The following is a 27,583-nucleotide window of genomic DNA, read 5'->3' on the forward strand; positions in this document are numbered from 1 at the left end:
CTGCTCAGTGTTAGCAGCTGTGTGTTCTGTACAAGTAATTGACTATTGTTTATGCAGGATTTCCATTGCCGCTTTGAAATTTCAAAACCCAAACATGGACCAATCCCCAACTTACATTACCAGCTAAACTAGAGTTACTGCTATAAACTTTCTTTGAGCCTTGACGAGTCTAATCTTGGAAGTTATTGGTATGGAGAAGACCTAAATACAACTATTTTGTAGAAAAACATTTAAAAGAGCGAGCTTTAAATTAAAAAATTATGAGTTTGAAGAACGAGTTTTAATACAAGACAACTTTATTGCAACGAGTTTAAAATAGGAAAACAATATGTACAGCTAGGTACATCCAACTTTCACAGAATACAATCGGGGTAGCTTTATGCTCCAAGTTTGCCAATTAACTAGCTAACACAAATTCTTTTTTCATCTTTATTTATTTTTTTTATAAAAAATATTTACCATTTATGACATCCTAAAACTTTTGTGAAAAGAAAAACTTGTTTATACTTGAACATCTAGTAAATGAAAAAGAAGTTACTCAGATAAAAGAAGTTCAAGCAATGATTATAGATCTTGGCCTAATGCATTTAGATGCATCCCAAATCGAATTTATAAATATAAAAAAGGAACTTAGTTATTAATTTGAAAAGGAGACACTATGATGAATTCCAACTTGCAAATTAATCATGTCTATATTAATAAAAATTGAAAGGCTGAGACACAAACTAAAAGAGGCACAAATTGATCCTACATAAATTTATTTTTAAGTCACAGGCAGGCCAGGCTTTTTGGTACACAAATAAATGGACCAACTTCTCTTGCAGACTTGCATGCTCACAAACATATATAATAGGGAACTAAACATGATTACAAGGGTGTAGGTACTTTACATACCCTCATTATATGATGGTGCCTTTTTAAAGTGATTAGGGTTACTTTTGTAACTTCACAAATAAAGCAAAATTTACTTTGCCTTTGAAATTTGACTCTCTCTCTCTCTCTCTCTCTCTCTAAATCAGTAGGAATCATGCCTGCCAAAGCAAATGGAAGAGTATGCAATAAAGAAAGGAGAAAAAGGAGAGAAAAGAATCCCATTGCCAACCCATCTCTCTTTCAGTCACAAACTGAAGCAAAAGGTTTCATCATTCTCCTACTCAGATGAACTCCCCTGCTCTCTTTATCCACCTCCCTCATACTCACACTTCGCTTTGTTCATGCAAGATCCAAAGAACTCACAAACAAGGTATGTCAACACATCACTCTCTCTCTCTCGCTCTCTCTCTCTCTCTCTCTCTCTCTCTCTCACACACACACACACACACACACACACACACACACACACATTGGAGATAGCAGATATATATTGTTCATCTAGTGCAAGATGCAATAGAATTTTACAGTTTGATCATTCATTTTTCACTTACGTAACATTGATCGCACTCTTTGATTGCTTTTCTCTTCTTCTACTACAAAAATATGTGCTGATTTTTTTTTACTGTATGGCTAATTAGCATCTAGCAGTTGAGGCAGAGTTTGTTAACACATAGTTTATATATCTTCTCATGGTAAAAATTGGGCAGTTTCCATTTGAAATAGTTGGCAATTTTAGGTCGTAGGACTCGTATGGTATTTTGATTTTGTCTTTTATAAAAATAAGGGTAAAATTGGTATTAGAAACGTTTCATTGAATTTGCAACTCTTGCCATCCATTTCCTCTCAATTTGTTATTGGGAGACAGATCAAGCAAACAGGCAAACAATACTCGAGCTAGAACATTTAATCTCTCATTTAATTAAAAAAGAGATCATATCGTTTAAACTAGTGTCCATTAATAATTTTAGGACATTATAGCATTACATATATATATGTATGTATATATATATATATATATATATATAGAGGATAGATTATATCAGCATAATGCCGTGTTATGAATTCTATTATTGGGTTTTTGGACCGAGTTATCCTGCCTAGCCCATGCCTGGTGAACATTTAGGTTCCAATGCCTACTTGGTTGTAATCAAACATGAGAACTCTTAACTGGTAAAAGGCCTAGAATCTAAGCAATAATAGATGGGCTTGTACTGCAGTTTAAGAGCTTTGTTTGGGCTTAAATTACTATCCTTATCTTTAGTTTTTTTTTGGGCTTGGATCAATACGTTGAACAAAATTAGCCCACCTTCATTCCTGATTAAGGGGTTGACATTCCCATCCCAATTTGCACCATGAACAAAAAACTTGATGTTTGGAAAAATATATAAAAAATAAATAAATAAAAACTTGATGTGTTAAGGTCAGCATATTCCATAACATTTTTTTAATAAAAAAATAAAAATCTAATCCTAAACAAATTCAACATAATATAATAAAAAAATCTTTTTACTTTATATTTGCAATTAAAATCTAAAAAAATCATGAAATATAATTAAAATGGAAAGCTCAATATTTAATTATTTACAGTACAATTTTATAACTAATTGAGATTGCTTTTAGATGAACAACTTTTTGACTCTTCTCCTAAACAAGAGTAGGATGGGATATGCTGACCTTAAAAATACATCAAAATCTGTCCTAACAAGAGTAGGATGGGACACACCCATCACAAGGTGAGTAAAATTACTAATACTTAATTGATTAATGGTTGATTGATCTTAAATATCTCTTTGTGTGACACGATAATATGATCTTTAGCATTTTAAATATAAAATGGAATAACTTTTTCGCTTTAGGTACTCTAAATTTTAAGATGACACGTGTCAGTCTATCACTGTGCTACACTAGCGGTTTTGAGGAGATTCATCCTTGTTATCGCGAATGCATGTATTGTGGATTAAAGCATGTACACACATACAAGCACACAATTTCAAACAAATGTATGCATGACATGCATGTCTTATGGTGTAGGAGACCTTGGTATTATAGAGCAATGGAAATGGCCACTCCATGGAAAGCCTTTTCCAAGTCATCTGAATTACTCCCCACCCCAAACACCACCTTGTGGAAAACCATTTCCAAATCCACAGACCTTCCAACCACAACAACCACCACCACCACCACCACCACCAGGTCACAGAAGCTCCGAAAATGCACCTCTCTAAGGGTTGCCACCACATTCACTAGAGTTTGTCTGTGCGCACCAATCTCCTCCTACACCGAAGTCTTCCAAGCCGAAATCCCACCTAGAAGAAGCAACACGTACCCGAGATCAAAGCCATTTTCCAACCCACAAGAAAATATTAGAATTCCAAGCGCGCGAATCAGCACGGAGAGTACTAGGAGGATTTTCCGCGGGAAGTCTCTGACAGATGATGTTCTAATGAGGAGATTTGTTGTGGAAGAAGAGGCAATGATGCAGGTGAGGAGGAGGAACCAGATGGAAGTTATTAGGAGGAGGAGTGCTTTGAGAAGGAAGAAACTTGGGCCTAGCCCTCTTAGTAGAATGGTCATGGCTGAGGAAGAATGAAGCTGTGACAAGTTGTTTTTTAGTTTATATATAAACCTGTGTCCAATCAGTAAATTGATTTTTATTTACTCTTTATTTATTTTTGTCAAATTAGTAGTAATTTGCTTATGGTTTGTATTGCTTTGGTGGGGTATCTATATTTCTGTTATTTAATTTCCTCCTAAATTAAATGTATCAAAATTAAGTTGTAATGCAAGGTATATTCAATATATTTGGTTCGACAGGCGATATATATAGACTAATGTGAACAAATGTTGTTGATTTTTAATTGATGCTTTAATTTGAAATATTATACATCATTGTTCAGTATATACAAAGATTGCAACCTCTCGGAATGTTTGGAACATTTGAACTTGGTACACTAAAAAAAATCAAATTATGGAGAGAGAATTTGAGCGACGTGACATCTCTGTTTTCTTTTCGTTAACATTTGTCTGAACTTCCAAACAGCCCTTAAAGAATTATTGAGATGGCCGGGTAACAAAATCCTTTTTGGGACACTAGACTGCACTTCAAATTTTATAATCATTTGGCTTATACTCCAATTATATATATATATATATATATATATATATTTATTTATCTAATATTTGCTGGTTACTTAAAGACATCCGCTATTTACTTTGGAGTCCCAATATCCAAGAGTTCATCTAGCTATTATAGCTACGAGTACAAAAGGTAATCAGTACGGCTTCTTGTTACCCAGAAAAAGAACACTAATTAATATAATGAAAACAAAACAAAAAAGGAAAAGGCAAAGAAAGTGAAAGTGTTCATAAGTTGTGAGGAGAATGGACCTTTTGGGATATTTTTATTTTATTTTTCTTTTTTTGACTTATACCCCCAATGAATTTGAACCTTGACTTTATCTTAAATAGACAAGATATCACTAGATTACAATATTTTATAATATTTTTGTTTTTGGCTACTTTATAGGGAAAAAAATAGCAATTTTTTGTTTTTTTTTTCTAAAAAAAAAAGAAATTCAAACGGTCACTAACCATTATTAATTCAAAACTATCATTATTATTATTATTATTATTTTGCTTTTCAAAATCAAGCAGTTTTTGGGCTGCATAAAGCTATGATTGGGTACCAACAATGGTCCCCATTTGAGGTCACAGTTCGGGCTTGGCCTTGAAAAGAGAGACCATAAGAATTTGAACTCAACTACCGCAACAAAATACCAAGTGCATGGTTTGTAGGGGCTATCAATTTTTCCTTTATTCCAGCTATAAAAAAAATTAAACTGACTAAATAATGCGATAAGAAAGCGATCATATATGTTGATCTTGTAATTCTCTATCAGTCAAAGTGAACGGTGAGGGTTTGAGTTTTGAAAGGGGCAAAGTAAAATGTGTGAGTGGAGTGTGTTTTTTTGGCTAATGACAAAAAAAAATACATAAATAAATAAATAAATAAATAATGAATCAATAGTCCATTAACCCAATAGTATAACTTTTCCGGTCTCACAGGAGAGGTGAGGTCAGGTGGTGAGTTGTTCAAATCACGGGCATAATCATCATTGTCGATCTACTAGGCCTAATCTTCTTCCTTGCATTTATATTTCGGTTCAGAACAACTGAGACGAGTTGATCATTAAATTCATATCACTCTATAAACGTACCCGAACTTCATTTGTCATCTCCCACTATACCTCAACCTAACTTGCTCTAACATTGCATCCTTTCTTTCGAATCTATTCCTAGGTGAGCACAGACCATGGGAGACAAAGAGACCTATATAACTCTCAACCTTTTATTTTAAAAGATAAGGAAGTGTCACTAAGTTACAACCTTCCGTAAATGATTATTAGGCTTAATATTTCCTTGGGACAAAAATGATCCTTTCCTTATTGCATAGTTTGACTTTAAATTCCAAACAGCCCTTAAACAAATGTTACAAATAGGAAAACGTACATTCGGCCACCAACCATTTCCAATAAGTCACTAGGTTAACGACCCTGACTGGACTGCACTTCTATTTTTAGATTCATTGTTTTGCTTATACGCTACTCTAATCCATATACATACATACATATATATATATATGAAATAAAATAAATCTAGAACATAGTTAGTGGTTGACTTGTCTTATTCCATCGTACATCAAAAGATTAGGTTATTGTTGTAACTACTAGGCATTCCAATATTTCATTTTTTTTTTTTTTTTTTTTTTTTTTATGTCAACCACCGAATCCGAATCTGTGTGCTTCATCATCGTCTTAATTTTCTCCTTTTACTACTCATTGCTCTTGCCTTGTGTTTAATTATGTTCCACAAACACTCACTTACTCCCTAGTTTCCGTGTCAGAGAATCTCATTAATTTGAACAAATATTTGCCAAATATGGGTTATTGGCAAGTGTAGGGCCTGTTTGGCGCAATATAAAAAACCAATTAATTTCCTATACTTGTTAACGGGAAAAAAACCATAAATTTTTTTGATTGGTTATTTGTGAAAATTATTTTTAGAAAATTGTTATCAAAATGGCTTACAGTGTTGTATTTTTATAAGAACAGTTATAATTAAGTTGGCCAAAAAGGTTGGAGGAAGGGCTCCCCATCCACACATTTGTTTGTGTGGGTCTCAAATAAGGTCCCACCCCAAGAAATGTGTCAATGGAGAGCCCTTCGGCTCCTCAACTTTTTCAGCCACCTAATTATTTATTTTCTTATAATTTACTCTTTTAAAGAACTATTCCAAAATAAGTGGATTCTTACACGCGTGAATTTTGCTTGCTTAGATTTTTTATTTTTATTTTTTTTGGTATTGGGGAAGGGTTTCAATAACATCGCGGGCTTGACAGTGATCAAAAGATTCAAAACTATTACTCCCTCTCTCTAAAAAAAAATATTCATTTTGGGGTATAGAAATTTTTAAGAAGACGTGTGGGTCATGTATTATCCCTCTGAAAAATTATTAACTTGCCCTTTAAATTTTGAATATTCAAATTTGAAATTTTAAACTCCAATGACATATATAAAAAGATATAAAATATATTATTTGAAAAAGAAAATTGGACATTTATTTTGGGACAGCCCAAAAAAAATAAATTTAAATTGATTATTAATACTCTCTCTATCTCAAAAAAAAAAAAAAAAAAAAAAAATTATTATTATTATTATTTTTTTAAAATAGAGGGAGTATTAATAATCAATTTCAATGTTGATGTATCATTTTTTCAAGGTGGGTTGCCAAAACAATGTGCATACTACATTTTTATAGGGACTAAAATCTATTTATACTATATATTATTTAAGATGAAACCACTTATATTATATTACCATTTATAAAGTAGACACAATGTATGTAATGTCATAAAGGGAACAAAAAAAGGTTAGACAGATAATGGGCATAATCAAATTAGTAGGACAAACTAATTAATTAAATAGAAAGGGCTCCACATTCATACATTGCCTTTTGCCAACCCTTGCCCAACCCCACAACAACCTCAACAACAATTCACTGTCCCAAACCCTCACCCTCTCAAAGATTCTTGTCAATATTAAAAAAAAAATAGGTGTTCATCTCGATTGTCACATCAAGCAATAATAATAATGGACGGTTTTGGGTTTTTTTGAATAACTCAATGAATTTAGTAAATCTTTTAAGAAACACTAATGTCCATAAATGAAACTTATTCTATTTTTACAGTGCAATAGTCGGTTGTTCACAGATTAGCTCTACCTATTGTTTCATCCAACGTTAAATCTAATTTGAATTATAGAGTTATGACACAATCTACTAATAGTTAAAATTATTATTATTTTTAAAATATAAGAAAAACATTTATTTGGTTGATTCTTTAGTCTATTTGTATAATGGGTAGGGTTTTTTTTCCTTTGATGTAATAGATATGACTCACAATTGAGTTTCTCCACTACATCAAAATGATAAAAACAGTATTAATTACAGAGTACTGATACTCAGGTGAATTTATCTAGACTCATGTAAGTCGGAAAATAAATGATGATTCAAATGGTGATAAAAAATTTTATCGAAGACAATGAAAGAGATAAATTGACTGATCATCTTTTGTTGCATCTGTTCTCACTTGTATCCTTGAAGCTGGGTAAGTCACAAAATTACGGGGGATTGGGACGATTATCCCTCGCCAAGCTCGTCGATATCGTAAGACTTTTATCCATCTTATGTGATGAATATATAAACTCAAATGTGGGTCATATCCAATACAATAAGAATCCTTAAGTTAGACAAATCCACTGAGAAACATTTTCCTTAATTACATTATTCCACAAACAAAAAGACCTAAAAAACATTACTCAATATAAATAGAAAAAGAAAAAAAAAAAAAAAATCACTGTTATTGACTGGCACAAAGTTTTGAAGCTAATAAATGAAGCAAAAAATTATGTATGTGTAGGTATGGCTTTTACTCCATAACTGTTCAAATTTAATGCATTTGGTCTCCTTCTCTCACTGTCAGAAAATCATTAATTTTGCTACAGAAAAGCTCTCTCCAGTCTGTAAGACGCTGGAAGGATTGTCCTTTCTTTTTTTTTTTTTTTTTTTTTTTTTTTTTTTTTTCAAATAAGTGAAAGGAATTAACTTGCTATAAATTGTCTAATTAATAACCTTTTCATTGCAGTTTAATGCCTTCAAATGTATTTTTCTTTCGAAATATATTCGAATACGAATTTAAACACACACACCCACACATAAATATATAATGTTTTAATTAATATATTATTTTAATATGTCACATGAAATTTATTTGCACATTACTCTACTATATATATATATATATGGAGGTGTCAAATTGAAGTGGGAAGAGAGAATTGAAGCTGTGAGCTCGTGTTTTAAAGAAAAGGGTTATGGTCTCCATAACATATATAGGTGATGAGATTTTAAAAGCTTTAACTCAGCCTTTACAATTTGGAAAAACAAACATGCATGTGAACATTTAACGAAGACAATCTCTACACATTAATTTAGATAATTAAAGTTCTATATAAAATAAACTTTACTTTACATATATATGTAACTTTCTAAAGACAACTTGTAATGAGAAACATGCATACATGATGAAAATAAAAAAAAAATATAATTGCTCTATATTTTATTAAAAAAATATTAACAACCAATGAAGGGTTTAAAGTAACAATCTCTTTGTATAACAATAATGTTGTTGTGTAGTGTTTCTGTCTGGTTTAATCATCATAAAATAAAGATCATACGTGGTGGGGATAACAATTAATTATAATGTAATATTATATATATTTCCATATATGGTATAATTAAATTCTACTACTCGCCACTTTTTCATTTTATAAGCATAGCTAAATCTAAAAAAATCTCCAAACTAGTGTTGATGCAGACCTTTTCACTCAATAGCTAGGCTGTTTAATCAAAACTCCCATTCCTAATATTGCAACTTTGGATGACGACATGACACTCAATCAAAAACCAATATGACATGAACGTTTCTAGGTACTTTGTGTTAAAACATCACACCGAGACATGATTTACCCGTGTTGGAGCTCCTCGTCCTTCCTTTGGCAAGGAAAAGAAAAGAAAATGTTGGAAATGACGCACATGAAATATGTCTATTATAGAATATATTTTGTTTAAATTAAATTATTTAATTAACTTAATTCAAGTATTCCTACCAAAAAAAAAAAAAAAACACACTATTAGGGCTCGTTTGACAAGCGTTTTGTTTTTGGTTATGGTTAAAACAGAAACAATGTTTTTTGCTATAGAAGTGTTTTGTAAAAAAATCGGAAGTACGTTTGGGAACGATATTTTGCTGTGGAAATGTCGGAACAGTTGCGCTATTATTATGGTTTTGAGCCATGAATAGTTGTCAAAATAAAAAAAAATAACTTTTTGACGTTTTGATTTTGGGCCACTGTTCACGAAGTGTTTTAGCATTGTGTAAAATAGAACAAAGCCACACCAAACATGCTTTTGTTATCAAAATTGACATTACAGCAGCATAAAAACAAAAACAATAAAAACAAAAAGTATGTCAAACAGGGCCTAAACATTAAATCACTAATACTTAAAATGAATATTTGTTTCAACATATTGAAAGTATGTCTTAAATATGTAATGGTTTGTAATATTGGTCACGATCGCAATTTTGGTTGCGATTACAGTATAACGGACTCGGACAAAATTATTATAAATTAATCGATACAAATTACATATTAAATTTTAAAAAAAATCGTTTCATATCATTCGATGAATCATTAATACTTAATACTTATAATATCAAAATAGACCAGGCCACATGACTTTTTGAAATCTTAAGGGGGTCACCTAACCAGTTGACCTTAATTTACTGCAAGTAGATTGGTCGGCTTGACTTATTGTTGTACGAGACCTATACTTCTATAAATGTAATTTATTGGCTTGTCTGAGCCAGGTTGTGTTTTCATTTACATTATATATTCAAAAATTATTCTTAAGTAATAATTTCTAAATCTAGAAGCACAAATAAGAACTAAAAGATACCAAAAGGAACAATTTTTTTTGCTACTTAAACTCAACTTAGGATGGATTGATAGGAGGAATGTGTATTCCCAGAAAGTATGAAATACCCAAAGGTATGGTATTTGGGGGTCATTCTAACTCTTGAATGTAATGGAATCATCATCATATATATGATTCAACAGTTGTCATTATATTGGGTTATCGTACTCTTGTAGTATTTAATACTTTCTCGTGTATTCCTCTAAACTGAATTGAAAGAAAATTTCTATAAAACAATAATTAGGGCAAAAACAAAATTAAAACAATAAAGAAAGGAATTATAAATTTAATTTATTTAGTGAGATGTTGAAGGAACTCCCATTGGAAAAGAAAAAAAAACATAAAAATACGATTTAAATGGGTTGGACATGTGCAGTAAAGAATTCTAATCAGTTAAAAAGAGTGATATGACTTAGGGTTATATAAGAAGAAATGAGAGAACGAAATTAAAACGACAGAGTTAGCAAGAAATAGAAAATGATTTGTGGTTTAATTGAGTGTATGACTTAAGATAAATTATGATAGAAATATTAAGATTTATTTAATCACACTTAAAGTACTTGAGTGTAGGGACGACAACAACAGTGGGATCAGAGCAGGTATGACACGTATTTGTCTAAAATTGTATTTGCCCTTCATATCTACATCGTATTTAAAGTTCACAATCCATACCTATCTTGTTAGAGATGAGTGTACCCGTGTGCGGCCTATTTACGTTGTTGTTGTTATTATTATTATTGTTTAAATAAATTGAGAAGACCTTACATTATATACAATAAAAATAATGATATATATATATATATATATATATAACACATACATATATATAATTTTTTTTTTCTAGTCTCGTAACCTCCGACAGATTTAAAATTTTATATCATACCCACTCCTCCATTCATAAACAATTTTCATAACCATGTCATTAAGGACAGAACTAGACTGTACAAATTTCCATAATGTGAGAATTGATTTATTTGTCGTCATTATTATATCATATACTACGTACAAAACTATAATGTTTACTTATATATTTAATTGAGGGACTTTAGTTTAACAATCAATAATAACATTGGCAGATATGACGGTGCTATATTGAATCTCAATCTCAATCAATATTATATACATATATATATACATATATATTAATTTAATTAAAAATATCTAATTATCTACTGTATATTTGTCGATTCATTTAGAATCGTGTTTTAAACGCCAACTCAATACCACTAAAAGCCGCGGCAACAGTACTTGACTGACTTTGAACGGTAATATTTCCGTCTTAAAGCTATTATAATAATAATAATAATAATAATAATAATAATAATAATTATACACGTTTTCTTAACGTAATGAGTATTTTTTGACACTGGACATTGCACGCATTATCTATGGTGGCCTCAGGTTTTAAGTATCTTATTCAACATTTATTTCAATTATGTCATTCCAAGAATGCTTACAACATCCGACTTAGGAAAATATACTTATATATATATATATATATAGTTGCAAATACATATATATATTTTTTTATAGTGGATACAGCCCATCACCATTATGAAGGTCATTTACTTACTCTAAGCCTGGTTATACTTTTTTTTTTTTAAAGAATTCTTTTTAATTGTTTTTGGCCCCACACACACACACACATATACCTAATATGTTTTAGTTAGTGTCAAGCACAGTATGCACTAATTTTAATTCAAAAAGAATCTTGTGAAATTGATCAGAAGATAAAAAAATTAAAGTCAAAGCATCGAAATTGAACCTTCTTCAATATATCGTACTGCACTATACAAATTTATCGACACTCAAAAGCATCACATGTTGTCACATAACTGAATCTCCTCCAATATATCGTACTGCACTATACAAATTTAACGATACTCAAAAGTATTATATGTCGGCACATATTTATCAAATTGACGCAATTTTATACAATTTTTATAGATGATAAATGTGATGAAATTGTAATATAAAATAGAAAAGAAAAAGGGTGAGAGAATTTTGATTCTGAAAATGTTTTTGATTCTTGAACAAGGATTGCACGCCGTTGATTGCTTTTGATCAGAGTAAACGATGACTTTGGCTAACACCAACATGTATGTCATATGATTTTTTTTTTTTTTTTTGTTTCTATAATTATTTGACCATTTATTTCAACAAGAAAGAAATATCGGATTACGTGGCGTGTGCGTAGTTTTTGGTGCTACGAGTATGAAGAGTGGTTATAGCAAAAAGAAGCAACCAAACCTCACGGTAGATTTTTTCTATGGCTAATGTGTACATATAGTGGGGCCACTACTCACGTGCCCATTAGAGGGTGATATAGTGTAGTATAATGTTACAGCAATCAATACACCTATATTATATATATATATATATATATATATATATATATAGTATGAAAGATTGTAAACACAACGATGCTCTTCACATACAGAGCAACATTCTCATCAATTGTGTCAATAGCCCCCACATTCTCATCCACTGGTAAGGTCGAGACTAAGTTACCATATGAGTTTCGACAGCTCTTTTTATTATTCTGATTGGAAATAGGAAAATTTCTTCTTCAGATGTGGTGGTGGGACTTACTTATTGGATGATTCAGTACCCTCGGAATATTGTAAAATTTTTTGAAATTTAGAAGTACAAATTTTTGTTTAGTCCATTTCACTGTAACCTGATCTTTAATCTTAGTAGGTAACTCGAGTTTTAGTCCATTAAATTTTTCTAAGATCGGATTAAACTTAATTTGGTCCGGAGTTTTTCGGGTTAGATTGGGTTTGATTGGACTAGTATAAGTTGACTCAACCCCACGGGTTGAACTTATTCGGTTTTTTAATAGAAATGCAATTGAAAGTATTATCCGTTTGACATGCGTTTTGTTTCTGCTATTTTTATTTTTTGGCTATTAGTGTCGATTTTGGCAACAAAAACATATTTGGTGCGACCTTGTTTTATTTTACACAGTGCTAAAACATTTTTGTGAACAATGACCTAAAACCATAACACAAAAAAATTATTTTTTCTTATTTTGACAACTGTTCATGAATCATGACCTAAAACCATAACAGTAGCGCAACTCGGGCCTAAACATTTCAAAGCAAAACATCGTTCCTAAACATATTTTCGATTTTTTTTCAAAACACGCCTATAACAAAAATACCTATTTCTGATTTAGTTAAAAACAAAACGCATAAAACAAAACGTATATAAAATGTACCTAATAAGAATTGAGACCGCGTTGAAAATTTCCAACCAAAATCAACAATAAAAAACAAACATATCGAAAAATCAATTAAATTCAGATTAATTAGCCGTCCAGAGGTTAACATCATGGTAGACGTTGCTAGTCTGAATGTGTGATATGGTGTGACATGCCAGTGGTACACATGAGAGGGTGATATAATGCAATGTACTCTCATCATATTATATATAGTCCACATGAAACCCTGTAAACACAATGATGTTTCACATTCAGAGCAACACTTGGATCAAATCAAATGGCTGGAATATCGAGTGTCTGTGGCCCACACCCTCACGAATCAATTAGATCCGGACTAAGTTACCATATGTTCTTCACACAGTGGTAGGCCGGCATCATCCCATTTCTTGCTTGGTTCCACTACAACATATAGCAAGTGAAATGAACGCTCCACCACTCCGGCACTCCTACTTTGCGGTGCAGACTCAACGACAAATATTCCGTCCTGTAAGAAATGTCACTTTTAGAAAATCGTGACTCACACAAATTGAACTAACACGATTCTCTAAATATGACATTATTTTTGAGACGGAGGTAGTATATAAATATGTGATGGTTTAGGTTCATTTGTTTGGATGTAAAATTAGAAAATATTTTTTTACTTTTTGATGTTTTGATTGTCATAAAATATTTACGAAGTAAAAAATATAAAAATTTAATAAAAATAATTTATTCATTAATTTTTGATAAATTATTTTATGTGCCTCGCCCAATGGATTATAATCGAATATTTTATCTGAAAAAGAAAAAAAATTTTAAAAAAAAAAATTTTAGGTCAAAACAAACGGAGTCTAAATGATAAAGATTTTCAACTCAGATATTGAAAGTCGAAAGTTCGAATGCCATTAGTCATTCAAAAAAAAAAATTCCTGATAATTGTACATGGCATTTGAAACAGAAGAATTGCATATATTTGGTGGTGAATTATGAAATACTTAATAGTAAATTAATAGTGAATTATGAGATGTTTTAAAAAATCCGACAATACATATAAAAATATACAGAAATATACTGTGGACAGTGAAGGATACTTCCAAATACGCCAACACTCACACACTCTTGTACCATTTAGTGGGAAGATAGAGTGCAACTCAATGAAACAAAATTTCTTACACAAGTGACATAAAAAATCAAAATCGACAAAAAAAAAAAAATGACTTAGACCGAGTTTTGTTTATTATTATCCATTTATGTCATAGCTAGTTTATCTGTTATATAAGTCACATAAACCATAATTTTTTGGCACTCCATCTGTTGAAATGAATTTATGTCAACAAGTGGATTTCCATGATTTATATATATATATATATATATATATATATATATCCAAAGAACGAAAGGTAAAAAGGAAAAAGAAAATGACTACTTTTTGGAAGGCATTGAATTATATTAATGACTATGTTGTTTTTTAGTGACGTGTATAATAAAAATAAAATCAAAATAAAAACGACAAAAAATATTAAGTTGGTATTAATTGATGCATGTGTACCATATTTTGGGGCACATGGGATTCTTTTGTTCCTTGGACACGGGAACACAAAAAAACAAAGAAATTGTTGACGACGCTAAGCATGAATTCCTACCACTTAAAAATTGGCTGCGTCAAACTTCTTCTTCTTCTATTTATTTTGTTTTATTTTTTTTTGTCGCCTGGATTATTTGCTGTAATTCTTGATTTTGTAAGTTTTTTTTTTTTTAACATCATTACCTCTATATTCAACACTATTATATTTACTTAATTTAATCAAATTTAATGCATTAAAAACCAGAGTGTTAAAAAACAAGAGTAGTGTGCTGAAAATTAAACATCATGCTTAAAAAAATACAACCGAGGGTCGAGCTTTCTTCTTTATACCAATTGATTTCAATGGAAACATGAAAAGAACAATTAACACATGTTCACATTCGGTCCATTCAAATTCAATCTCACATATTAGCATTTGAGGTACGTATGTTCATTTGACTAATTTTGAGCTTAATCTCAATATTAAGTTTAAATTCAAATTTGAGTTTGAGACTACGAGTGACATTAAAACAATAATTGATTAAACATTCGAATGATTCTTAATTTCAAATTTTAACAAGCATATTTTATTTTAATAATAAAATGTTCGTATTTAACTCATAAATTTAGCCATAACTAAGATTGTAATTTAGTGATACTTATCCATCAATTTTTAAAATAGATCCTACTTACTTCGCATTTTATAGTAAGAGATTGAGAGATTGTGAGTGTACTTTTTACTGAGTTAAAAATGAAAAGAAAATGAAAAAAGAAAAAATTTCAGCTGAATTTGACATGGTCCCGAGATGGACCACAATAACATTTCAACTTCTTAACCACAAGTTATAATTCCAGAGTCAGATAGAGGCCTGACTCATTCTTATGCAGTGGTCGCGTGTTTTGAACGCGACAACACAGTAGAGTGGGACAAAAATTTAAAAAAAAAAAATTAGAAAAAAATGAAAAAATCATTGTCACACCAAGTAATAAATGATAATATAATCAAAGGTGGTAAAGAGATCAACCTAACCTAACCGTTTAACAAGTTGGTATTGCTGTCTAAATAGTCTTCCCATTCAAGTAAAGTTGGTTGAAGGTGGCCATAGCCATTGAGTGAGAAAGTGGCCAACCCCCCTCCCTCGCTCCTCTTTCTCTCTCCTCATTATCATCAATGATCAACCCAAAAGAAAATTATAAAAACACAAAAGGTGAAAGGTGGGGGAGAAAAGTAAATCCTGGCTAAGGAATTGGAACCAAATTCAAAGTTCTAGTGTGTGAGAGAGAAAAAGGCAATATTGAATTCCAAAAGCCATGTTGGGTGAGAGAAGCATATTGTTGTATAGGGAGGGAGGTGGAGGTTAGAGAGAGAGAGAGAGAGAGAGAGAGAGAGTGTTTGTTTTCTAGAGAGAGAGAGAGAGAGAGAGAGAGAGGGGTTAGTTTATTTCTCTCTTGCAGCCCTTTTGCTTACTGCAGCTTTCTGAAAGGTATTGGAAGGTTGGGGAAATTCTCAAGATACCAATTTCTCTCAATAATTTTAATTTCATACAGAAATCTTTTGGGTATGTCCTAATTTTTTGTTATTTATTCAAAATTTAGTCATTTTGTTTTTTAAATTATGAGGTAATATGTTTTAGTTCTTCTCTATTGCAGTCCTTTGGTTAGTTTGGTGCTGCTTTCTGAAAGGTCTTGGAAGGTGGGGAAAATTCTCAAGGTACTAATTTCTCTTAATAATTTTTATTTCATACATGTGATCTTTTTGTTCTTTATTCAAAATTTAGTCAGTTTTTTTAAATTTTGCTTTTTCTGATTTTGGGTTAATTAGAAGGTAAGAGTTTTTGGTTCTTCTCTGTTGCAGTCCTATTGCTTGGTGCAGCTTTATGAAAGGTTTTGGAAGGTTGAAAAAATTCTCAAGGTACCAATTTCTCTTAATAATTTTAATTTTATACGTGTGATCTTTTGGGTATGTCCTAATTTTTGTTATTTATTCAAACTTTAGTCAATTTTATCAAGTATGATTTCTCTGATTTTGGGTTTTAAGGTAATAAATAGATTTCTTTCTTTCTGAGATGTGATCTTTTTGTTTGGTTAGTTTGATTCTCCAATTAGATTTCTTCTTTCTTTGGCTTTCTCTTGCCTTGTTGTGTTAGCTGTTGTTTCCCTTGTAACTGTTATAATTATACTTCCTTTAAAAAAAAAAAATGAAAAAAATACATGTCCTCCACCCTCTGAAAGGAAAAAAAATTAGTTATGATAATTTGGGTTCTTTATAATTTTTAATTTCTTTGTTTTACTTTTACGTAGTACTTGTTATAATTTTAAAATTCTTGAAAAGACAACTCTTCTTCTTCTTCTTCCTCTTCCTTGGAAAGAGCAATTGTAGCAGGCCACTAAAAGAATTTGTTGGTTGTATAGTTATGTGTGTATGATTGTAAGGTTCCCTGATTTGCTTTTCCCTGGTTGCAAATTATAAATTCTTAAAAGAAAAATCACCTTTTTCTTCCTTGGACAGAGGAATTGTAGCAGCCCTGTGAGAGATTTGCACTTATATTATATTATATATGTATATTTATATATCACTAGAATTTGACTGCAGATATTTACATTCATAGATATGTGATTTTTTTCTTTAATTTTGCCGCGAAATTCTGGCTCTTACTAGGTAATTAAGTTACAATTTAACCCTATGCAACTGATTAAGTTACAATTTAACCCTATGCAACTGGTTTTGTAATGTGAGAGTATGCTGTGTCTGTTCTACATACTGAGGATGTGAATCCCACATGAAAATTCCCCTCCTTTCTTCCTTTTTTCTCTATCTATATTACGGGTTTTCTTTTGTTTCCTTTGTTGTTCTTTGTGGTGCACAACCGAGGCCAGAGCCGAAATCTCATCACCGATCACTCAAGTGAGCTGAAACCTCAAATTCATCCAAATAAGGAATCTTTGAGGAATTTGATGTCTTACTAATCTGTCATTTCTCAAAATATCTCCTTCATAGCTGCTGTTCACTTTCTTGATTTGGCCTATTGGATCATAGGAGCCACACACACACACATACATATAGTTATAAAATGGAGAAGTTGTGAAGAGTATATAGAAGTAAGGGATCATATGCAGATAAAATAATTCTTTTTCTGCACTTTTAACATGAATAAAGCTTTCTGCATGTAAATTTTAGGACGATAGGGTGTATACATTCTTATGTTTTGAATTTTACTTAATAAAATTCTTTTCACTAGACTGTCTTTTGCAGTGATATGTTATCTTCATAAACCATAATATCTTAATTTTGGATAATCTGAAATCAGTTTTGTAGACTGGCATATACTAATTCGTTTTGTTTATTTATTTCTTTTAGGGAGGATCACTAATGCTAGAAACATGGGAAAGAAAGGGAGTTGGTTTTCTGCAATCAAGAGGGTTTTCATACCCAACTCCAAAGAGAAACTAGCCAATGCAAGTGAATTCTTACTTTGGTGTATTTGAAGCAATTTCAAGTGCTAACAGAATCTAAAATTTTCACTCAAAATAGGAAAAAAAAAAAGAAAAAAAAAGCATAATAATTTCAGTGGAGCGAAGATGATCTGCGATATACTATTCAAGATTCTTTTTCTTTGTTGATTTATTTATTTCCCATGTAAATGATGGGTCCAAATGTAAGTGCCGTGTTGCCCGAGTAGTTGGGTTGCTCCCCGTGTCCAGGAGCCCATGTTCGAGCCTTGCACTCTCCCCCTCCCCTCTAACAACTAACCCCTAACATTCTTTCCATGAAAAAAAAAAATGATGGGTCCAACTGCCAGAATTGCTTATTCTAGCTTATCCTAAAAAGTTGTGGCATCAATTGTGAAATTGCTTGAGGTTATTGGCCTGGAAAATTATTGAGAAAACTCAAATTAATAGTTGTTCAAGGGGTAGTGAAAGTTGAATTCAGAGTAAGCTGTCAGAAAACATATTGTAATGGTATTGGTTATTAGGTGGCATAAAATTTTAATTCCAATATATTGATCAAACATGTCCAGATGTATAATACGGTAGTCATTCTTGTTTAAAGTTGCTCTATCTACATTAAAATGCTACCAGCTTAAATTTCACATAAAATCTGTGCTTTTATTTAGTATTTATGAATTACTTCTATTGCTTTTGAGAGCAAGTAGTTGCAGATTTTGCTTCTAAAAGCGTCAAATTTAATTCCCAAATGTATAGGTGTTCTTGTCATTGGTTAACATTTTTGAAGTACTTCTATTCCTTTTGAGAGCAAGTAGTTGCAGATTTGGCTACTAAAAGCAACAAATTTAATCCCCAAATGTATAACTGCTCATGTCATTGGTTCCCTTAAGCAGTACTTATTTTTGTAGGGTTCAGAGAAGAAAAGCACCAAGGAAAAGAAGAAGGGTCGAGGAATATTAAGGCATGGAGAGAACAAATCGTTCATTCCCCTCTTCAGAGAGCCGAGCAGCATTGAGAAAATATTGGGAGATGCAGAGCAGGAGAAAATACTTGTCAGGCCATCTACGCCTGCAGAGCAACCGCAAACACCACCTTTGGTGCCACCAGGGGCAGCCTCTCCTTGGGCTGCTTCTCCAAGAGCTGCTACTCCAAGGGCTACTTCTCCAAGGGCTGTTTCTCCAAGGGCTGTTTCTCCGAGAGCTGTTTCTCCAAGGGCTGCTTCTCCAAGGGTTGCTTCTCCTAGGGTTCAGAAACATAAGGAAATTAAATACAGACCAGAACCAACTCTAAGAAATCACAATCTTTCGGCCACCAAGATCCAAGCAGCATATAGAGGCTATATGGTAAGCTTCTAGTTTTCCTTGTTTGTTGCTTAAATTCCAGAAAATATATATCTTCCATGGCTTGTTTGAGTATGGAATTTCCATGCTTTTGAATCTAGATGCTTTTGAATTCATACGATGACTCATGTAGCATAAACTTGGCAAATGAAGGCACAACTTAATTTAACAAGGCCTAACCGTTTGACTGCTTTTCTCCATCTAAGCCATATATCATTTACCTAAGGTCACAATATTCATTGGTGACATCAATATGGACATGAGTTCAATCATTCAATCAGAATCAATCTATGTACTGTGCCATATATTCCTTTTAGAATTTCAAAGGAATCTCAATATTAAATGGTTGTGTCAGGATAGAATCCTGTAGTCAAACAGATGAGCTTGGCTGTCTAACAAATAAAAACTGTTGGAATGAGTAGTTGTGATCATCCAGAATCGTTTGTAGGGGCCATTGCTTAATAGTTAATACACTAGTAAAATGCTCAAGTTGTCAAACATAGAATGCGAGTTCGAATCTTGTGAGTAGTCACTTTGTGCAAATAATGCCAAAGGTTAGGTCTTTATCCCATCCACCCTTTTCAACATCCTCGATTAATGGGGACAACATTAGGTAACAATCATTTCTATCTGGATCCCTTGTAGCCATTTGTTGGCATATGTCAGGACTCTTATCATGCTTTTCTATGGAACCATCTCTGCTGGACATTCTGATTGACTTTACTACAGTTGGTTTAATTCAAAGTCCGTATAACAAGTGTTAGTATGGGATTCTATATAGGGTCACACATTCAACCATTGCACTGATATTGGGCACAACTTTTGCTTCAAATTTTTTGAAGATAATATTTGACAGCAATCGCAACATGACATTTCTGATTTATTTACCTTAATTGAGCCCTCTTTGACAGGCAATCTCAGAGACTTTGAATGGCACTAGATTGTTTTTTTGAGTCCCTCAGTAGTTGTAAATTGTTATGAGCTTAACCTGGCCATTTGTGATTTACAACTCACATATTGGACTCTCACCAAACTGACATAATGTGCTCTATGTTATACAGGCAAGGAGGAGTTTTAGAGCTTTGAGGGGTCTGGTGAGGCTTCAAGGAGTAGTGAGAAGCCAGAACGTGAAGCGACAAACAACGAGTGCCATGAAATACATGCAGCTTTTGGTGAGGGTTCAAAATCAAATTCAGTCTCGCAGGATCCAGATGTTAGAAAACCAGGCCCTCCAACGCCAATCTTACAAGAATGATAAGGAAATGGAGGGTAGCTTGGGCAAATGGACCATGAGCCAGATGGTAAGTTTCTTCATATCTTTGTGAATACATTTATGTCTGAATTAGATGGCCATCTTAAATGAAATAGACCCGTAAATCTTATTGCTTTGGCCTTATCATTGGATGTATTGATCAATTCAATTTTTGTTTTGGGTTCATAAAGTTGAGATGATACCAATGATTGTTCTAATGGCCACTTCAATATGTTCGAGGTTTGCGTTGGGGACATATACTGGACTTGTCGCCCTTGGCACCCTAGGCTAACTTGTCGCCTTGGCACCCTTGGCTAACTTGTCATGTTGATGGATAAATTGATCTTAACATGTGTTGTATAAACCATACTTGGTTTTTGTATAAACCATGGTGCCTCCTTCCACAACATGTGTTAATACACATCTCTTGAAAAATTTATAGAAACTTGAATTGAGCACATTGTTTTTTGAGTTCTTAAACAGTAACAAACCATCAGATGACCTTCAGATGGCCTTTGGATCAATTGTACTGAAACAATAAGGATGATTAAACAATCCATAGTCGGGGATAATATATAACTCTGAAGCTTGAACAAATATCTATTTTGTTTTGCTTTTGATTTTCAATTGAAATGCTATTGTTTTAAACTGGAGTGTTGGTATAGTCTGAGGCAGGTCACAATGAGGATTGGGATGATAGCTTGCTAACGAAGGAGCAAATAGAGGCAAGGATGCAGAGAAAAGTAGAGGCCGTCATGAAGAGAGAAAGAGCCATGGCCTTTGCATATTCTCACCAGGTACTGTACTCTATTTTAGCCCAGCCCATCCTTGATTACACCATGTTGAAAAGGGCTCCACCAGCTCATTTGTATATTTAGCTAGTCCTAGCTCAAATGGAACTAAGCATTGATTGCACTGAGAATTCCATCTTTTTGGGCTGGAACTATGTATGTATGCCCATACCAATACTCAATTTGCCCACAGCATTGGATTATTTCATTCTGTTTTCCACAATTATATCCTAATCATGTCCCAATTCCTCTCATTAGGGTCTGTTTTGATCTTAGAAAGAGGAAGGGAAAGAAAAGTTTATTTTCTGTACGTCCTTGAACATTCTCTCCTCCCCTGGTTCTTTCACCGTTCCAAATGGAGCTTCAAATAAAATTCATAGGGTGTGTCTCACAATTCTGTTTACTACATGAAAATTATGTTATTGGCTTGGGCTACATAAAATTATATTGTTCATAAATCTTCAATTTCTATTAGTTTGAACGGTATTCTAGTTTTGATTAGAACGTGCGTGAAACACGTCACACACGTTAAGAACTGGAACCTGAGGCTCTGATATAGAGTTGCACAAGCTCCAATGAGCTAGACTTCGAGGGAGGAGGAGAAGGAGGGGGAGGGAAGAGGAGGGGGGGAGGGTGAATAGGTCTTGTAGAACAATTGTTTGTTTTCTTTATTCTGGTTTTAGCTTGATTTTAACTGAATAAACTTTTTAAAGCTAATTCAAACAAATATGAGCAATGTGAAACATATTATCAATTTTGAACCATCACAAATAGTCAACCAAAATTAATATGGAATGAAGTGATAAAAAATAATTTAAAAAAATTAATCTAGTGGCTTATGATAGAAAAGATTGAAAAAAAAAAAAGAGAATCCATGTGGCCGACCCTGTTTGTACGGGATAAAGGCAATGATGATGACGATGCAATCCATAAATAAATAAAGTAGTAAAACAATATATAGATGGAGAGCAGTATTTAGGTGAAAAAACCCTCAATGGAGTCAAAAAACCATGGGACCTAGTTCAGGCAACTAATCTGCTATCAAGAAATAAATTGACAACCTATGTTACAGTTCACTATAGTCGAACTCCTAGCTATATTTAGACAAAGTAAGATTTCGAAGATATTCAGGTCGTCTTTCTGATCTGTCTACAGTCCTTCACAACTGTGAATCTGCTTCTCTAGTGCATAACATTGGGCACCCAGTCATCTAGTTGAGAATCTGGTGTTGATTGCTATGATGTGTGGAAAAATCTTGAGTTGGCGCAACAATGAATATATAACACGTATAACAACTCATCTATATTTTAATGCATATAATGAATGTTGTAAAGAAAGATGCAATTTGTTCTCTCCAGTAATCTCTCAAAGATATGTATAAATCCTGTAAATGAGATTTTGATCTTTTGTATACATAAAAAAAAAAAAAAAACAATGTTACTCGTGCATTAAAATGTTTTTACCTACGTTTCCAGAGATTATATATATGTATAGGCAATCTAGTGGAGTGTTTAAAGTTGAATAGAAAATAATAGTTAGCGTTCTTTTTAAATTTTGCCTTTTCAACATTGTCGATCAATTGACATTTGTCTCGATCGATTGAAGCAACTCCAGTAAGCAGTTTTGATACTTGGAAAAATATTGCAGAAACATTTTTCATAAAAAAGTCGTGTATTCTCATGCATATTTTGAAATCAAAGTAAGTTTAGAAAATTGAAATTAACATGCCATGTATGTGCAATGCACGTACCTATGAGTGTGCATAATAGTAATTTACCTTTTTACCCTTTTCGTAAAAGATTATCAATTTGACCTTTGATGTAGCTTGATCTTCCACTTGGCTCACTTTTAAACCATTTCTAACTAGAAATTAAACAAAAATATAGTAATTATGTTTTGATCTATGAAATTATCTACCTAAAGTTTAAAGTCCTATTGACCTAACAGTATTTGCACAGAAGAGTTGTTTATCAGGAAAAAAAAAAAAAAATCAAACTTAGATGTGTTGAAAGTTAAGAAGCTTTTTGTGCCCACAAGCTCTCTGTTTTCACTTTTAAAATTAAAACTAAATTTGTGTACTATTTGTGAAGGCATTTATGTCCTTTGAGTTTTGTTGTTCAAAATCAATGTGCTCAGCGCAACAAATTTGCTGTTGTTGGTATAGGCTCAAGCTAATTTCCAAGTCTACAAACACACACAAATATACACGCACTTAGCCACACATGTATATGCTCACAACAGAGCCAGCTGGGGTGGCCTTGGACCTTTATTTTCTATTGATTAAGGACTGACCCATTAGCAAGTCCAGCTTCATGTATAATGAGCAGGCAGTGCAGCTTGTTGCCCTGCACTGTGGCATCAGATTTTAGGTTTCTTACCATCCCTTTCCCCCCTCCCCAATTTTATTTATTTTATTTCTAAGGTAAAAAAGAAGAAGGGTGTTAACCTGTGCCTTCATTTTCTTTTCTATATCTCAGTTGTGGAAAGCCAATCCTAGATCAGCCCAAACTGCACTATTGGACGTCCGATCTGGTGGATTCCCCTGGTGGTGGAACTGGTTAGAACGTCAGCTCCCTCCAGCAAATGCTTCTGAAAGCCAGGCCATGAAGAATGTTCATCCAACTCCTCCAAGGTCAACTTTAGAGCCAAAACCAAGCCCTCGACCTCCATCGAGCAACTATAAGCAACAAAATTTCGGGTTTGACAATCTTGAATCAGTCACACCAAGGTCAACAAGATCAATGGTACCTGTGAGGACAAGACATCCATATACCCCTTCAAATAGAACACCACCCCCAAGCGGCTCAAGTGGAATGAAACATTCCAGATCAAGAATGAGTCCTGCTAATTCCACTTTTGATGCGCCATTGAAGGATGATGACAGCCTCATGAGCTGCCCACCATTTTCAGTTCCAAACTACATGGTACCGACTGTTTCAGCTAAAGCCAAAGTGAGAACGAACAGCAACCCGAAGGAGAGGTTTCCAGTGACTCCGGGCAGCGAGACGTCGAAACGGAGGTTTTCTTTTCCTTTGACTCCAACCGTTGGGTCTTTTAAGTGGAACAAAGAGTCTGGCAAGGACCCTGCTTCTCAAAGGGTGTTGGAAAAGCACGAGTCTCTGCATTCTATAGGGGATTTGAGTGTGGATTCAACCATTTCTATGCCTGCTGCAGTTGGGAGGAGACCATTTAACCGATTTGTGTGATTGCATTTTCTTTAAATTTCCATTTCTTTAACCATTTGTGTTTTTAACTTTTTTTGGGTTTTTGATCCTTTATACAGAGTGTATGGTGATATCTTGAACTACAAAAGAGTGATGTATAATAATAATAATAATTGGTAGGATATGATGGTTTGAATGCAAGAGGTTTGTGTTTTTGAAAAAGATATAGCTTTTTTCTTATTTTCTTCTCTTGGATTGCTTTGATGGCTTTTGACTTTTTGAAATTGGAGTCTTTGGAGTCTCATCTATTAAGAATTTTCCTTTGTCACATTAGACTTTAAGCAATTAAAAGCTTGATTTATACCACACACAAGGAAATAATCCTCTGCCTCAGTGTTCTGTTGTTTTCCTAGTAATTATTAGTTAAATCATTATTTATTTATGGATCAAAGTTCCTTTCTTGATGAGTTTGTTACAGGGTTGGGGTTTTTGTTGTTACTTTGAGTGGCAAAATCAATGTAAATAATATCATTTAAGTATATATAATTGTAATGTGTATGCATATATATATATATATATATATATATATGACCACAATTAAGAGATATTGTCATCGGTCGTATTGAGCAGCAGGTTCAACTCGGGATCCCACTTCTGCTTTTGCAAAAGTGTAGCACCATTCTTCTTGTGGCACATGAGGATTCGCCTTCGCGCCACATCACAAACTTCCTCCTTTGTCAAAACATCCCATAGACCATCGCTTGCTAGAATAAGACACTCATTTTCTTTTCTTCCAGAAACAAACATCATTTCTGGATCGGGAATAATATGTGGTTTCAAATATCTATCACCTGAATAACGCAAACAAAATTTTGAATTTTAATTTTTGTTAAATCTGAATATTTGAATTGACAAATGGATTAGAAATCTAACAAGCAAAGTAGAGATACACGTACCAATGGACCTCGTCGTTGCAAGTACTCCTGAAACCCGCAATCCATGCCAATGAACAATGATGCCCCTGCAGCTTTCATCTTCTCTATCACGCTAAAATTAAAGGTCATTGCATATTAAAAAATAATAATATTTATAGAAAATACAGAGGAAGAGGAAGTTTTGCACGACATAGGACATGAATCGCCACAATTTGCAAATAATGGCGATCACTGCCGTGGACCAATGCGTTCACGGACTCCTCCAACCACGGCGTCGACCTTTGTAAAACACCTCCACACACTTTTCTCTCATTGTTCCCGCCAACTATTCCCAGCACTCCCGCTAGAGGAATCGTCTTCATTCGCAATTTCGAACTCCTCAGCCAAAACCAAATGAAGACGATCACGGCAATAATTGGCAACCTATTCCAAGAAAGCCCATACGAAATGAACCCACTTAGACATAAAAAATTCTTCAACTTTGCAAAATAACAAAAAAAAAAAAAACAATAAAAATGAAAGACAGAGACAGAGAACGTAAAACGAAATAGAAGTGTGTACCTCTGATCCATCATAAACTCCAAAGAAATGGGATGTTGTGTCGTCACTGATTCTGAAAAAGCTCGGTACAGCCACAACAGCATCTTCCATCTTTTCCCTTCTACCACATACGGATGTCAATCCCCACAGGGGTACAGAAATATCCGTGGTAGTTGGTGAATTTGAAACCGAATTAGCCTCTGTATGACCCTTAATAGTATCACCGAAAAACCAACCAACCAATTCATTATAAATTAAATTACCAAGCATTAATGGAATTAAGATCAATTACTGAAGCTATCTCTTCCATCACTACCAGCAAAAATGGCACAACAATTGCTCCAGATATGTATTCCATCACTTCACTAAACTTGTAACAATAACATTTGACAAACCCACTACAAATCAAACTAAACTCCCAGTATACAAACTTTATCTTCTTCTCTTCTCAATTGGGTTCACGGCAGATGATATGATCTAATGAGAGAAAAAAAAAATGTTTATGAATTAAGTCAATAAAATTTGAAACCAGCAAATTAACGAAAAAAAAAGAAAAAAAAAAATTCATATAAATCGGAGTTACCTTTATCAGAGGCAACCTTCGGTGTCTCTCAAAATTTGGATCTCTTATTCTTTTTCCTTTTCTTCACTCAACTCATCACCCTCCTGAGCTCTCTAAATCTAGAAGTATATCCATATCTTCATGTGTATATATATATATATATATCAATATATTATATAATAAAGTGTAAGATTGATTGATGACGGAGTTGGTTAACTTTTCAAGATTTTGCAAAATTTCATACATGTTTCAGATTGTTTTTTTTTTTGTGCAAAATTACATGCATCTCTCAGAACCGCTTCTCCAAGGATCAACTAACCTTTCGCTGTACTGAAGAGCGGCGATTTGTAGTATGCTGTTTGTGCAAAATTACATGTCGTAAAACAGTTTCCTCAAATCAGATAACCTTTAGGCTATTTTTTTTTTTTCCGCAAAATTACATGCTGCCTTTCAGAACCGCTGTTACAAGGATCCATTAACCTTTCGCTGTACTGAAGAGCGGCAATTTGTGGTATACTGTTTGTGCAAAATTACATGAATGTCGTAAAACAGTTTTCTCAAATCAGGTAACCTTTCGGTGAACTGAACATGTTTTTGGTTGTTGGGTGCCACGTTATTCTCTTATCAAATGCCATGAAACTGATACATGCAAGTATATTCTCAAACACTGATATCATCAAAACCCGTAATTTGTGGTGAGCTTGTTCGGTGAATTATGGTGTACAACATATGGTCTATAGTTGAAAAAAAAAAATACTTCAAAATAATGATTTTTTTTTTCTTTCAAATTTCATAAATTTTAATTCTAAAATAATTCCAA

At 33.1% G+C, this 27,583-nt stretch overlaps 2 protein-coding genes across 3 annotated transcripts; both read left to right on the forward strand.

Annotated features, from left to right (window-relative positions):
• The first annotated feature begins 1,029 nt into the window (after positions 1 to 1,029).
• On the forward strand, positions 1,030 to 3,672 carry LOC132302369 (uncharacterized). The gene is made up of 2 exons (XM_059799208.1): positions 1,030 to 1,243; positions 2,905 to 3,672. Exons 1-2 carry the CDS (start codon positions 1,044 to 1,046, stop codon positions 3,461 to 3,463), a joined length of 759 nt encoding a protein of 252 aa, XP_059655191.1. The 5' UTR covers positions 1,030 to 1,043; the 3' UTR covers positions 3,464 to 3,672.
• Positions 3,673 to 15,791: 12,119 nt separating this feature from the next.
• LOC132302381 (protein IQ-DOMAIN 14) lies at positions 15,792 to 24,948 on the forward strand. 2 transcript variants are annotated; one of them, XM_059799216.1, is made up of 8 exons: positions 15,792 to 16,291; positions 16,383 to 16,443; positions 16,588 to 16,644; positions 18,091 to 18,188; positions 19,088 to 19,522; positions 20,581 to 20,820; positions 21,437 to 21,568; positions 24,040 to 24,948. In XM_059799216.1, the coding sequence occupies exons 4-8, from the start codon at positions 18,114 to 18,116 to the stop codon at positions 24,766 to 24,768; spliced, it is 1,611 nt and encodes a 536-aa protein (XP_059655199.1). In that variant the 5' UTR covers positions 15,792 to 16,291; positions 16,383 to 16,443; positions 16,588 to 16,644; positions 18,091 to 18,113; the 3' UTR covers positions 24,769 to 24,948. The 2 variants fall into 2 exon arrangements, with proteins under 2 accessions (XP_059655199.1, XP_059655205.1); XM_059799222.1 differs by having other exon boundaries at positions 15,792 to 16,216.
• Positions 24,949 to 27,583: the final 2,635 nt, after the last annotated feature.

The sequence above is a fragment of the Cornus florida genome, unplaced genomic scaffold, assembly GCF_030987335.1.
Source record: "Cornus florida cultivar Cherokee Brave unplaced genomic scaffold, ASM3098733v1 CherokeeBrave_3.0.0_Hap2_Chr01, whole genome shotgun sequence".
Taxonomy (NCBI): Eukaryota; Viridiplantae; Streptophyta; class Magnoliopsida; order Cornales; family Cornaceae; genus Cornus; species Cornus florida.

Excerpts from the sequence above, each read along its gene's own strand:
- LOC132302381 (XM_059799216.1), top strand. The coding sequence starts at position 18,114 with ATGGGAAAGAAAGGGAGTTGGTTTTCTGCAATCAAGAGGGTTTTCATA. Across the intron at positions 18,189-19,087 it reads CCAAAGAGAAACTAGCCAAT|GGTTCAGAGAAGAAAAGCAC; the intron begins GCAAGTGAATTC and ends TTATTTTTGTAG. Across the intron at positions 21,569-24,039 it reads CCTTTGCATATTCTCACCAG|TTGTGGAAAGCCAATCCTAG; the intron begins GTACTGTACTCT and ends TCTATATCTCAG.
- LOC132302369 (XM_059799208.1), top strand. The coding sequence starts at position 1,044 with ATGGAAGAGTATGCAATAAAGAAAGGAGAAAAAGGAGAGAAAAGAATC. Across the intron at positions 1,244-2,904 it reads CCAAAGAACTCACAAACAAG|GAGACCTTGGTATTATAGAG; the intron begins GTATGTCAACAC and ends CTTATGGTGTAG.